Source organism: Fistularia commersonii, chromosome 29 (genome assembly GCF_037954325.1).
Source record: "Fistularia commersonii isolate RoL2024-O1a breed Wild chromosome 29, RoL_Fcom_v1.0, whole genome shotgun sequence".
Lineage (NCBI taxonomy): Eukaryota > Metazoa > Chordata > Actinopteri > Syngnathiformes > Fistulariidae > Fistularia > Fistularia commersonii.
Window position 1 is genome coordinate 972,762 of NC_141312.1, and position 13,837 is coordinate 986,598.

A 13,837-nucleotide genomic window follows, 5' to 3' on the forward strand; every position below is an offset into this window, starting at 1 on the left:
TAAACTTTAATGATCCCCATAGGGGAAATTCCTTTGTCACAGCAGCGTAACAGTTATGTCAAAAAGTATAATAAATAGAAGTAGAGAAGATAGCAAGACATCCACGCATAAATAGACAACAGTAACAACGGAGCGGGCTTTTCCTCACTAGCTTGTCGAGCTTCTGGACCTCACTGGTCTCACCAGCACACTACACCGAAGACGAGTGCGCTGGTGACCATAGACTGGCATCTGTAGCTTGAGGAGCTACAATAGTCAGATGGCTGCACTTAACTTGCTAACTGTTTACTGTAGCTTGCTATTGCTAATTCTACTATTCTGTAGCTGAGTAGTAAGAAGGATCCCTGGGATCGACGGCGCCCCCTACCACGAGGCACCATCACTGCTTGCCTCACCTAATGTCTCTTCGCAGTCGTTTTATGATTACGAGAAACACAATAACACGTTACAGTTGTTGACGAAAAACATTAGAAACATCTGCCAAATTATGGAAATTTAGGTCATACATTAAAAGTGTTTTTTTGATAGTGACATCCACAGAGGCAGCAATACAGTCTCAGTGCATAGCATGCTAACACAGTTAGCAGAATCATTGTGCAATCCATAGTGGGATCAGCTGGTTGCGGCGTCACTGCACGTCTCTTCTTCATATTCCAACGGTAAATTTTAATTTTTTAGCGATTTTGATAAAAAGCAACTAAAAATGGTGAAGCTATGTGGCAAATAACTTTATAGTACAAATCACTGAATAAATATAACCACTTAATTATTTTTTTTTATTTTGCATTTTTTTTCTTACCATGATGACAGGTGAGGCCCGGCCTCCCCCTGCCTCTACTGACTGCGCGTCACTGCTTATTGTTCTGCCAGTCCACAACTACCTCCTTGGTCTTGGAGGTGTTGAGTATTTAGAAAACTTCATGCATATACACTTCAATAGATATAAGAATAAGAATAAGAAAAACTTTATTTATCCCGAAGGAAATTGTTGTGCCAGAGTTTCAAGTAAAACATAACAATAATATATAATAGTAGGAAATTGTATAAACAGTATTGAAAAAAAGGGGTGGGGGAGAATAAGAATTACCAATAAAACTATAAAGTGTCAAAGTAACGAGTCAAGGCTATAAAGTGTCTTAAGGTCTTAAGATTTTGAGATTCCCTGCGGCTGAAGGGAGAGGAATTAAAAAGTTGAATATAAAAAGTTAAATATATGTATTTCAGTGAAAGTGCCTTGATAAATATATTTAAATTTTGTTTCAGTTTATATATCGTGTTTACGTTCCGCCACACGATTATGTGTGTTGGGCGGAACCTTTATCGGGCGGAACCATCGCCGCGCTGCTTGTTTCCGGGGAATGAGTCCGCGGCGAACACGGTCCGACCGGAAGAAGCAGCCCTAATGTTTACATGATGCCCGGGCTCCAAACCGCACGCCGCCGTGCGGGACGTCGGTTTAAACACGCAATTCTTTATCTTGTCTAACTCTCCTCGCTTTTTTACATTTTTCTTAAATGTTGGAAAGGCTTCTCCAATGTCGCTGGAGAGTCTTTTGCAGCGCCCAGAGTGAAGTTTACCTCCCGAGTAGCCGGAATGTGGCAGGTGATGGTCCAAGACGAGGACCCCAGATAGTCTCTGCTCTCGGTTCGGACCCGGTTCTGGTTCGGAGAGATGCCGCCGAACAAGCGGATTCAGAAGAAGACCCTGAAGCTGGTTTGCGAGTGGGCTTCGTGTCAGGAAGCGTTCAGTCAGATGGAAAAGTTCTGCCAACACGCAGAGGGTCACCTAAACATGGCGGAGGAGGAGGAGGAGGAGGCTGAAGGTGAGGGCTGGCCTGGTCTCACCTTCTCATCAACCTCCAATATCGAGTTAAATCAGTCACCTTTTGTGTGTTTCATCACTTTGGACCAAAACAGAACAAAGACAGGGGCTAATATGTGTTTTAATGATGTCCATTCAGAGGAGGCCTCAGCCCACCATCAGAGATGCTACTCTATTATGGCTGTCTGAGATGGTAACATCTGTAAGATATATCAGAATAATGTCAATTATATGTTGAAATGTTCATCTGAGGGTGTTAAAAGACCACAAGTCCATTGATTGTGTGTTTTCCGTTGACACGCGTTGAACTTTGAATCCAAGTTGGCATCTGTTTGTAGCCACGATGCTGCAAATTAGCCATTTGATGATGTTCTGGACCAGCCTGCAAAGAAAGTCTTTCTCGGTATAAATTACGTTTTTTTATGAGACCTTTCAAATCTTATTTTGAGAAACGACTGTTTCCGCCTATTGTAGTCGCCTAATGTAAAACGCAATGGTTGTATTCAGATTAAATCCTATGACCTGACATTATTTGAGCCTCTAGCTGCAGACGCATTGTTATGTACAAAATTGGTTGAGGACCGCTTCTCTTCTAAAGGCCAAACACGGAAACCTACAGCTAAGTGTAATTGTTTCACGTAGAATAAACCCATCGTCTGTTTATTTTCCTGCATAGGGGAAAGAAACTGCTTGTGGAGAGACTGCGGCTTCTGCTCGGTGGAGTGTCCTGAGGAGCTGCGGCGACACCTGCTCTTCCACTGCTACCACACCAAGCTGAAGCAGCTGGGCCAGCAGGTGCTCGGCGCCCAGCCCGAGATCGGCAGCTGCTCCATCGGCCACCACAACCGCAACATCATCCCCGAAATCCCCGACAACTTCTCCTGCCTGTGGGAGGATTGCGAGGTGAGCGCAGAACAGTGTGGTCCTGTCCTTTGCAGATCACCTTCCCATGCGAACGTAAAAGCAAAACATGTTTCCGTCCGGTCCTTGTTTTCTTTTCTGTCAATTCAAAATCAAATTACATGGATCAGCAGCAGCCATCAAACTTAACTCGAATCAGAAAAACTTCATTAGCCTCCGAGGGGCAATAAGGGGAGCAATCTGTACATCCTTTTACTCACTGATATTCTAAAATGCTTTACGGAAAAAAAGATATAAGCCGTCCCTGAATATAAGCTGCACCGGCTTATAATAACTAAATAAATCTATGTGTCCATATAAAGGCCGCACTTGTCTGTAAGCCGCAGGTGTCCACATTGCAACATGAGATATTTACATCCAAACATTTAGTTTAACTTTTAACTCATGATAAAGATGAATAATAAATAAGGCAAGGAAAAGTCTATTCTTCTCTGTCCTCCTCCAGCCGATGGCTATCTTGGTCTTCCTCCTGCGCGGTGAAACTGTTAAAGTCGTCTTCTGCGCTGTCAGAATTAAAAAACGGCCTCAGAATTTCTCTTTTCATGGGTTCGAGGCTAAATGTTTTTGCGGCGTGAAGCTCGTTAGCCCCCAAAAAATCCATCAATTAGCCGCATGTTTTTTTAAGTCTCAGTGTTTGAAGCGTGTGGGAAAAGTAGCGGCCTCTCGTCCAAAATGACGGTATTTAGAAGCTTTCGGTTTACGGACAGACTCTGAATACATCATTGTGAAAAATGTATTTTAAGAAAGTACGATAAGTGGCACATGGGTGTCCCCGCATCATGTTCTCCTCGTGGTTCCTCGCGGTTCTCCGGGTTCCTCCCGCAGTCCAAACACATGCAGGAGGTCCATGAAGACCCTGCGTTGCCCAGACGTGGGCTAACCACAAAAAGAAATGAAAGGTCCAGATGTTCAAGGTGTTTCTGCCCGTCATTTGAAACATGCAAACTATCTTCTCCCCTGAATCTCCAACCACTTCTTCTTCTTCTTCTGGCAAAGCAACCGGCGTACGAGAACCCCGAGTGGTTCTACCGGCACGTGGAGATGCACAGCATGTGCATGGAGGTCCCGGCGGGAGACTGCGAGTTCCCGGTTCGCTGTGGCTGGAAAGGTAAGTCGTTCCGCGCCGGTTTGGCCACCGGCCTGTCGCCGTGGCGACGTTCTGAGCGATCACCGTTCTCCTCCGTCAGACTGCGAGGCCACGGCCAAAGGACGTCCCAAGCTGAGGGAGCACCTGCGCAGCCACACCCAGGAGAAGGTGGTGGCGTGTCCGGGCTGCGGGGGGATGTACGCCAGCAACACCAAGTTCTTCGACCACATCATCCGACAGAGCGCCATGGAAGGTCCCTCTTCTTCTTCTTCTTCTTCTTCTTTTTTTGTGCCGGACACCTCTGCGAAGACGTCTCCTCACCCTTCGCTCCTGTTGCTGTGTTGAAGGTCAGAGGTTCCAGTGCTCTCACTGCTCCAAGCGTTTCGCCACCGAGAGACTTCTGCGGGACCACATGAGGACCCACGGTCAGTAAACCAGTCCGTGGAGACACCGGAGCTCCACGAACCTCCTCCGACCAGGGGATCCATCTGCTGGAGATGCTTGGTAGAAGAAAATCTAATAGAGATCTGGAAAACAGAAGTTCTCCCACCGATGAACGGCATTTGACTGATAAGAGAGATGAAGTAGCGAGGCTCAGCGGTCCAGGGGAATGGAGAGATGTGGAGAAGATGTGCAAGAAGGTTGTGACGGGTGGAGGAAAGTGTCAGATTATCAGAGAGGTGGAGAAGGTGGTTTGGAGGAGGTTCCTCTGCTGGGACGAGAAGGTCCGAGAGGATCAGGAAGGATGTCAGATGTTCTGGAGATACAGTCACTTTGAGATGGAAGGATGGAGAAGAAGGTTTGCGGATGGAAGTTAGTAGGTGTGAGAGGCGGGAGTTAGACAGGGAGATGATTGGCCGAGAGTCAGACGGAGGGAGATGATTGGCCGAGGGTCAGACGGAGGGAGATGATTGGCCGAGGGTCTGACGGAGGGAGATGATTGGCCGAGGGTCAGACGGAGGGAGATGATTGGCCGAGGGTCAGACGGAGGGAGATGATTGGCCGAGGGTCTGACGGAGGGAGATGATTGGCCGAGGGTCAGACAGAGGGAAATGATCGGCCGAGGGTCTGACGGAGGGAGATGATTGGCCGAGGGTCAGACGGAGGGAAATGATTGGCCGAGGGTCAGACGGAGGGAGATGATTGGCCGAGGGTCTGACGGAGGGAGATGATTGGCCGAGGGTCAGACGGAGGGAAATGATTGGCCGAGGGTCAGACGGAGGGAGATGATTGGCCGAGGGTCTGACGGAGGGAGATGATTGGCCGAGGGTCAGACGGAGGGAGATGATTGGCCGAGGGTCAGACGGAGGGAAATGATTGGCCGAGGGTCAGACGGAGGGAGATGATTGGCCGAGGGTCAGACGGAGGGAGATGATTGGCCGAGGGTCAGACGGAGGGAAATGATTGGCCGAGGGTCAGACGGAGGGAGATGATTGGCCGAGGGTCAGACGGAGGGAGATGATTGGCCGAGGGTCAGACGGAGGGAAATGATTGGCCGAGGGTCAGACAGAGGGAGATGATTGGCCGAGGGCCCCGAAGGGAGAAAAAGCGCAGCATCCTTTTTGTTTTCTCCGCTTTCTGCCCGTTCATGTCCCCCTTGTCGTCGTCGTCGATGTAGTGAGTCACTACAAGTGTCCGCTGTGCGACATGACCTGCCCCTCGCCGTCGTCGCTGCGCAACCACATCAAGTTCCGCCACAGCAACGAGAAGCCGTACAGCTGCGAGTACTGCGAGTACAGGCGAGTAATCCCATGGTTACTGCGGTAACACACTCCGACTGTCTTGTGCGCTCAAATCCAAAAACATGAATCCTTTTCCTTTTCTCCAGCTGCAAGAACCAGGTGGACCTGCGTAAACACTTGGACAGCCACAGCAGCGAGCCGGCGTTCCACTGCGACGTCCCGGGCTGCGGCTTCACGTCCAGAACCCTGGGGACCATGAAGATCCACCACCAGAGGGAGCACGAGGTACCGGAGACGGGGTTCGCCCTGGATCACAGCGTATGGAGACACCAACGTTCACGCTCTGGTCTCCCCGTGTCTGCGTGGGGTTCCTCAAGGTTCCTCCAGGTTCCTCAGGGTTCCTCCGAACTCGTGGTGCCTTCAAGCTGAGAATCCACTGCAGAAATCCTGCCTTTCGGTCTCTTCAGGAGCTAATGACATAAACGACGGGTGGCTCGGTTTGCTCCGTCGCCGCCTCAAATCGCAAAAGACACACCGCTTTTTCTTCTCGTAGCACAAACGTGTTTAGGCCTCCCATCTTTCTGGAAACACCCTTCTATCTGCAGCAACTTTTCTCTTCCCGGACATTTAGGGATCATTTTTATTTCTCAGTTCCGCGTTGATGTGAATCCACTGCGATCTGATCCCTCATGCTGCACTTTGATTGAAATGATCCGTGAATATATTATTTAGAATCGTTTTCGCTTTCGGCAAAAAACGCCGTTGTTTTTACGTGGTTTTCACGTCTTTCCGTCGGGGTCGGGAGACAGAAAGTGGTCGCCACGGTAACCCCGCCTCCCGTGTGTTTCCAGGGGACCTTCATAGCGCGCTACAAGTGCCACGTGTGCGACCAGTGCTTCACCCGCGGCAACAACCTGACCGTCCACCTGCACAAGAAGCACCAGTTCAAGTGGCCGTCCGGACACCCCAGGTTCAGGTGAGCGCCCCGAGAGGGAGTCGCCGCGTTCGCCGGGCGCCGGGATCGGCGGCACCGACCCCTCGCTCGCTCGCCCCTCCGGCCAGGTACAAGGAGCACGAGGACGGGTTCCTGCGGCTGCAGCTGATTCGCTACGAAAGCGTGGAGCTGACGGAGCAGCTGATGAGGGAGAGGCAGAGCCGGCGCTCCGAGGACGAGGAGGCGGAGGAGGAGGCCGGCCGGGCCGCGACCTCGGAGGTGCAGGTGGAGCTGAGGGGGGTCCTGCTGGAGGAGCAGATCTCCGTCCGGCCCGCCGAGGACCAGGGCGTGCTCTACGTTCTCGCCGACAGCTTGGAACAATCCGGAGAGGACGCCGTCCTGCTGCAGCTGCAGGACCCCGAGCCGCCGCCGCTGTGATCCAGCGGCGAAGATGCCGCTGATGCTGAGAGCTCTGAGCTGAGGTGAGGAGGTTCTGTGAAGACCCGCCGACCATCAGCACGTCTGAGGCAAACAATCATTCTCTCCCTTCGCTTCCATGCAAACGCTTCTTGAACTCATCCGATGTGTGACGTGTCTGGAGGAGCAGGACGGACCAAAAAACACACTCGGACGCGTCACGCCCTTAGCGATGAGGTGTGTGTGTGTGTGTGTGTGTGTGTGTGTGTGTGTGTGTGTGTGTGGAGCCGAGCAAAGGCCGTCTTCCTCACAGCTTTTTTGTTTCTGCTGAATCTTATTTGAATAAATGTTCACAATGTTTGGAAGAATCTCATTCCAGTGCTTTTTTTTTTTTTTCCTCTTTATTTAGACGTCTCAAATATAACCCGGTCAAGTGTGTGTGTGTGGTGTGTGTGTGTGTATGTGTGTGACGTTTAAGAATTAGAATAATAATAAGAACAACTTCATTTAACCCGAAGGAAATTGTTGTGCCAGAGTTACAAGAAAAACATAGCAATAATAAATAATGGTAGAAAATTGTATAAACAGTAAAAAAAGGGGGGGAAATAAGAAAATACAAATAAACTATAAAGTGTCTTAAGTAACAAGTGAAAGCTATAAAGCAGCGGTAGGGAACCTTATATGGCTCTTCTGGTGACGGCATGTGGCTCCCAGACAATTTTGGATTGAAAAAGTAAAAATCAGTTTGTAACTGATTTTAAAATACTCGTGACATTTCTTGATAATACTGTGTCATTTTAATGTGAACAGAAATTAGTTTTGAAGATAAATTTCACGGGTCGCCCGTCGGTCGGGTCGGACACCATGTCCGGGTCATTGTGAAGGTGAAGAAATTAATTTTATCAGAAAGCCAAATAGTTTATCCGCGTAAACCCTCGTCACGGAAAAGATGGCGTAAAGAAAAAAAAGAGTATGATTACGGTGCATTCCAGGCTACGTGGACAGAGAAATTAGCATTTGGATCTGCGGTATCTCGAATATACTATGATAAAAAATGAACAAATCCATGCAGTACCAGAGGTGGCATTAAAAGTAAGACATATTTAGTTTAAGATAAGATAAGATAAGAACAACTTTATTAATCCCGAAGGAAATTGTTGTGCCAGAGTTACAGAAAAAAATAACAGTAATAAATAATAAAGGAAAAAGGCAGAATTAGAAATAAAAATAAACCATAAACTATAAAGTGTCTCAATGAAACTATAAAGTGTCTTAGTAAACAAGTGATAAAACTATAAGTGTCTTAGTAACAAGTGAGGTAAGGAGTGCACAATAGTATGATAAAAGGAAAAATTGTAGTGTAGCTGTTATGAAATGAAATATTGCACAGTTTCTGAATATTGCACAGTGAAATGAAATATTGCGCAGTTTTTTTGTTTTTTTTTTTAGGTTAAAGATAGGTTTTTATGGTTGCCGGCGGCTGAATGGAGAGGAATTAAAAAGTCTGATGGCCTCAGGGAGGAAAGACCTCCTGTGGCGTTCAGTGGAGCTCCTCGGTGGTATCAGTATTAGTTTATTAGATGTTAAAAATACAATATGGCTCTCAATGAAATATATTTAGAAATATTTGGCTTTTATGGCTCTCCCAGTCAAAAAGGTCCCCTGCTATAAAGTGTCTTAAGTTCTTAAGTACCAAGTGAAAGATAAGGAGTGCACAAGAGTATAAATAGATATTGTACATACAATGACTGACTCACGTAAAGTTGACAGGATTACTTTCTGGCCCGAGTACTGAGTACTCACTGTGTAATAATGCAGCACTGTTGAAATACGCAGGTCTCGACCCCCTGATGAAGTATTGGTCTGTTTCCATGACGACGCCCCGTCCCGGTTCCGTGTGCGTCCATATATTTCCCCCCGTCTCCTGAGCAGGTCACCTGCGGGAGGGAAGATCAGGATTAGTCAGCTTAGGTTAAGAGTGACCTCCCGCCGCTCGGCCTGGACGGGACGCAGACGCCACGCGGCTCCGGGGCGGACGGGAGGAAGCCGCCGCCGGACGCCGCCGCCATCTGAACCATGAGGCCGCACCTTCTGCCGCCGCTGCTGCTGCTGCTCCTCGGGCCGCCCAGAGGAAGCGTCTCCCAGGCGCCCCAGTGGATGGAGGAGGTGGAAGGTAGTGGTAAGACCTACCGTGCAGGAGAAGGTCCAACCGCTTCTTTGAGTTGCAGTCCGATGCGCCTTTTCGGCGAAAAACAACCTCCGCGGCGGGTCGCCGTGGATGAGATACTTGTTTAACCCGATGTCTCGGTCGCAGGCGAGGCCGAGTGGGATCCTCAGCCGGACTTCACCGGCGACACGTACTGGACGGGCACGGCGCCGCTGTGCGTGGCGGGCTGCAGGGCGCGACACCAGGAGCTGAGGCGGGATCGATGCGGGGACTCCGGCTGCTGCTGGCTGGGCTACAAGTCCCTGTGTCGGGGTGAGGACGCACATTTTTTTTTTTTTTTTTTTTCAAAGTCCCATTGAGATTAAAAAACGCTTTTTCAAGGGAGGCAGCAAAAGAATACAATTACATTTAGAATGAAATCCCATTACACCGGTCGTAACGCAGTACTGCAACATGACCGCTCTGCATGCAGTCCACAGGTAGATAACATCACTTTTAAAGTTATGTTTAAAACAGTGTTATTCTACTTGTTTATTTTATGTGCACTAAACACTAAAATAACACCTCAGAGATGTGAGTGAATGAAATATTCTTGTGAAATACTTAGTTTTTTATATAGTTGAACGTGCAGACGACAAAATGACGGCAAAATGATGAATGGAAGTGAAATGTAAGAACCTGTGGAGGTCTGGGTTTGGAGTCACACTCGCAGTGAAAGTGGAAAAACACACCAACGTTGATGTCATGTCCTAAAAAAAAGTCCAAAGTCCTTAACGACAACACAGACAGAGGGACAGTAGCGATGACGAGAATTAAAAGTAATAATTCAAATTCTTCCCGAATTAAAGTGCGGTGGTGTGATTTAACAAAGTGCCACCGGTGCCTTGACCTCCAGAATCCCCATGAATTAATAGATAATCCCAGAAAACCCCCGTAAATAACCGGCGTGTAAACATTTAAGCGGTTTGAAGCGGTTTGAGCATTTGTCGGCAGTCCTTATCTTGAGTTTAGTGGTGGTTTGACGAGGCGACGTGGACGGAACTGCACCTTCCGGCAGGCGCATTTGGATTTGGATTGACAATGAAAAGATTGCGTGAACATTATTCTAAATATGAACGGTCGCTCCATGTGCGGTGCTGCATGTAGAGCCCGGAAAAAAAGTGTCAGCTGTTTGGGAGGCTGATGCACGAGTTCTTTAGTTGTGTCGTTCTATATTTCACACTCCTGGACCTCCAGCCGGAGCGTAGAATAGAAGAGAACAGGACTTTATTCATCCGGAAGGAAATGGTTTTGCTGGACGGCTCCGGTCTCTGATACCGAGCGGCTTCTTCTGCGTCCTCCAACACGTCCAATTCAACTCCCGGGACGGAGTCGGCCTTCCTGATGAGCTTGTCGGGTCTGTCAGCCGCCTTCGGCCTCCTGCCCGGCCGCCACTGAGTAGAATCTGATGCCACCGTGCGATTGAACATCTGCGGCGCCGCAGACGTTAAAAGACCTGAATCTCCTGAGAAAGACCGGGCGGCTCTGACTTTTCTTGCATACGAGCCGTCTGTGTTTTTCAGTCCGGTTCATTGTCTGGATGGGCGCCGGGTACTTGTACTCTTGTTCCTCTTCCTTGAACTCGTCCGCGAGCTGTGATTGGACGTGGTCCTCAGCCATGGAGGCGGCTCTCCTGTGGACTCTGCGCCGGTGGAAGTTCTGCTGAGACGGCAGCAGGGTCCTGGCGATCTTCTCAGAGCGGCGGTGCTGCCGTTCCACGCGGTGGAGAAGCCGGTCCGGGAAGGACGGCCGCTATCGAGCCTTCTTGACCGTCCGCGTGGTTTTTGAGGGACCAGGTGAGGTCCTCGCTGACGTCCTCGGCGATGTTGTCCTCATGGGCGGCGACACGGCGGTGGGTGAGCAGGGTGTAGAAGACGCGTCTCCAAGGGTGTGTGTGGTGATGCCGGCAGAGGTCCGAGGACCGGATCGGCGGTCGGAGGAAGTCCAGGAGCCGGTCTCAGAAGGAGGGTGCAGGCCAAGGGTGGAGGTTTTGTGTGTAAAAAAAATAAAAAACAAAGGAATGATGGATGTTTGTGTAAGAGGCGCTGTGATTGGCCGGTCCAGGGTGAACCCGCCTCTCGGCCAATGACAGCCGGGCTTGGCTCCAGCACCCCTCGGACCCTGAGCGCAGGATCGGCTTCTAGATCGGTGTTTCCCAACCACTGTGCCGTGAGAGATCGTCAGGTGCGCCGTGGAAAAATGCCCACTTTCACCCGATTGGTCCAAAAATTACTTATCCAATGCAAATAATGTGTCTTCCTATGTCTATGTGGGCGGCGTGTCCATTCCATGGCGACGGCTAGTGAATTAACCTGTGCGTCTGTGCATCAGAGTGATTAGTGACGCTTTGCGTGATACATTTTTAAAATAAAAAGTACCGTAATTTCCGTACAATTAGGCGCACCCCAATATAAGCCGCACCGGCTAGCCGGTCGCTATCTTGGTCGCTATCTCGGTCTTCCTCCTGCGCGCTAAACTGTCGTCTTCTTCGGTGTCGGAGTTGAACGGACTCAGAATTTCCCGTCATTTCATTGGTCCGATGTGACGAGGATAAAGGTTTTAGCGGCGTGAAGCTCGTTAGCGTCCCCCAGCCAAAGTCCACATATTAGCCGTATCGTTGTTTACGTGAAAAAAGCCGCGGCTTATCGTCCGGAAATGACGGTACTTGTATCTGCGTAAACAAACAGGCAGCGTTGCTGAAAACTACCAAGACGAGTGAGAAAGCAGTGAAAGCTGCTATAAAGTTGCTGAACTCGTCTTTAAATCCAAACAGAAAAACATTAACACGACCTGCCGGCTAAATCATTGGAGAAGAAAAGCTCGGCTCTGGCGTTGATAAAGAAATAGCCAGTTCTCTCCAATAATACCATTTCCAGACATATTGATGACATGTCTTCGGACATTGAAAAAAAGTGTTCTGGAAAAGTTGCACATCAGCGGGAAATTTGCATTGCAACTTGACGAATCTAAAGATATTAGATATATTAGATTTCACACGAAGTAAATTGAGACGACGATTTCATTCTCATTCGTTAAAAACTGTTTTTGACATATTTATTTGGCGTGTGATTTTTCTAATGTAGAATATGTGCCGTGGCTCAAAAAAGGTCGGGAAACACTGGTCTAGATAATCGATGAGTGAAGAATATCGATTATAGGAGTTGTTGAACGCTCGCTCCATCAAAGTAACATACAAATGTAAAATTTAATTTAGGACAAATGTCCCTTCCCTCCTGAGCAGTAGCGCTAAAGACCTCGTTTCATCCGTCGGCGTGTGGACGCCGCTTCCCTCAGTGAACTGCGGCCGTCCGGAGGTGGACTACAACGGGGCGGTGTACGGGAACGACTGGTGGGTGGGTTCGGTGGTCCGCTACTCCTGCAGGCCCGGCTTCCTGCTGCTGGGGAACCGGACCGGGACCTGCCGGGCCGACGGCGCCTGGACGTCCAAACCCACCTGCCTCAGTGAGTCGCCTCCGACCGCCGCGTCCCGCCCTTCCTTCGGCGCCACGCCTGACCCGAGCCCGTCTTGCAGGAATGTGTCAGCGGGGACGCATCGAGATCAACGAGAGGGAGCTGAACGGGACCTGCGGCTCCACCTGCGACGCCAAAAGCTACTTTGGCGCCCCGAAGCAGGGCTGCACGCGAATAGACAACTGCAGGAAGAAGGAGACGGGCTGGAAGCGCTTCTTCTCCCAGTGCGTCCCCTGCATCTGCGACTGCGCCCTGGCCTGCGGTGAGGAGGCTCACATCTTCTCCGGAGGTTCACGGACGCAGACTTCCAGACATCTAGACTTCCTGCATCCTCAGCATCCTTCTCCCCAGATCTCCATCCCTCTTCTGTCCACGTCCAAACCGTCTCAGTGTGGTTTTATCTCCAGAACATCTAGCATGTGAGGATCTTCCCGATCCTCTCCATCCTCCGCTTCCTCCCGTCTTCTCCTGAACCAGATATCGTGGTTGCTCTTCCCCTCCATCTCCTTTCCTTTCACTCTCTTCTCCCCCCCTGCCTCCGACCCCTGTCGCCGGACCTCCAGGTTCCCCTTGGGTTCCTCTCCTCCACCGCTTTCCACCTGGTGGTCCAGATGTGGAACCCTCTAACAGGCGTCTCCTGTGTGTGCAGTCTCTTCGGGCCAGATGTGGGGGAAACCTGTGGCCCCGCGCAGAACCCTCGGATGAAGATGTGGGAGGATGGTCGGAACCTCGAGTCCGGAGTCTCCTGCCGCTTCCGATTCCGCAATAAAAATAAATAAGAATTCACCTCGTGTTCGCCGGGCTCTCATTTTGAAAAGCCGACTTCCTGCCGGCGTGTTTCGCGTCCGTTCTTCAGAAGAGATCTGAGGACCAGACGCCGAGAGATGACGTCGCAGATGAAGATGAGCAGTTGCGTGTTTTCGCGTTCCCTCCAGTCGGAGGTTGTGGTTCGATTCCCGCCTCATCTCGTTTGACCGAAGTGCAGAGACGCTGAACCCCACACAGTTCCTCCATCCAGCTTCTGACCAGCTTTACTGACCAGCTTCCAGGTCTGTCAATAGCATTTTTGCTTATTTATAGAAATGGACCTGCTTTTCCCTTGGAACTGACACACTCGTCAGAGAGATGTGGTTGTCAAACAGAGAAAAGTGGACATGGAGTGGACACACGGTTTGCCAAGAAAAATGACCACAGTTTGGGTGCCAGGATGAGACTTGTCTTGGCGGAAAATACAACAAAACGCACGGAGATTTAAGAAGACACAACTGAGGCGTCGTGTGGTTGAAATTGCAGCAGCT

The 13,837-nt window shown here is 49.7% G+C and overlaps 2 protein-coding genes across 7 annotated transcripts; both read left to right on the top strand.

Moving 5' to 3' along the window:
* Positions 1-1,188: 1,188 nt before the first annotated feature.
* hinfp (histone H4 transcription factor) lies at positions 1,189-8,813 on the top strand. Of its 2 annotated transcripts, XM_086176730.1 has the most exons (10): positions 1,189-1,822; positions 2,498-2,724; positions 3,739-3,850; positions 3,930-4,082; positions 4,177-4,254; positions 5,448-5,568; positions 5,658-5,796; positions 6,363-6,487; positions 6,574-6,927; positions 8,699-8,813. In XM_086176730.1, exons 1-9 carry the CDS (start codon positions 1,672-1,674, stop codon positions 6,881-6,883), a joined length of 1,416 nt encoding a protein of 471 aa, XP_086032856.1. In that variant the 5' UTR covers positions 1,189-1,671; the 3' UTR covers positions 6,884-6,927; positions 8,699-8,813. The 2 variants fall into 2 exon arrangements, with proteins under 2 accessions (XP_086032856.1, XP_086032855.1); XM_086176729.1 differs by lacking the exon at positions 8,699-8,813 and having other exon boundaries at positions 6,574-7,218.
* On the top strand, positions 8,800-13,325 carry LOC147216555 (C4b-binding protein). 5 transcript variants are annotated; one of them, XM_086176735.1, is made up of 5 exons: positions 8,800-9,065; positions 9,177-9,341; positions 12,363-12,530; positions 12,601-12,801; positions 13,189-13,325. In XM_086176735.1, exons 1-5 carry the CDS (start codon positions 8,939-8,941, stop codon positions 13,242-13,244), a joined length of 717 nt encoding a protein of 238 aa, XP_086032861.1. In that variant the 5' UTR covers positions 8,800-8,938; the 3' UTR covers positions 13,245-13,325. The 5 variants fall into 5 exon arrangements, with proteins under 5 accessions (XP_086032861.1, XP_086032859.1, XP_086032860.1 ...); XM_086176733.1 differs by lacking the exon at positions 13,189-13,325 and having other exon boundaries at positions 8,804-9,041; positions 12,601-13,147; XM_086176734.1 differs by lacking the exon at positions 13,189-13,325 and having other exon boundaries at positions 8,897-9,035; positions 12,601-13,149.
* Positions 13,326-13,837: the final 512 nt, after the last annotated feature.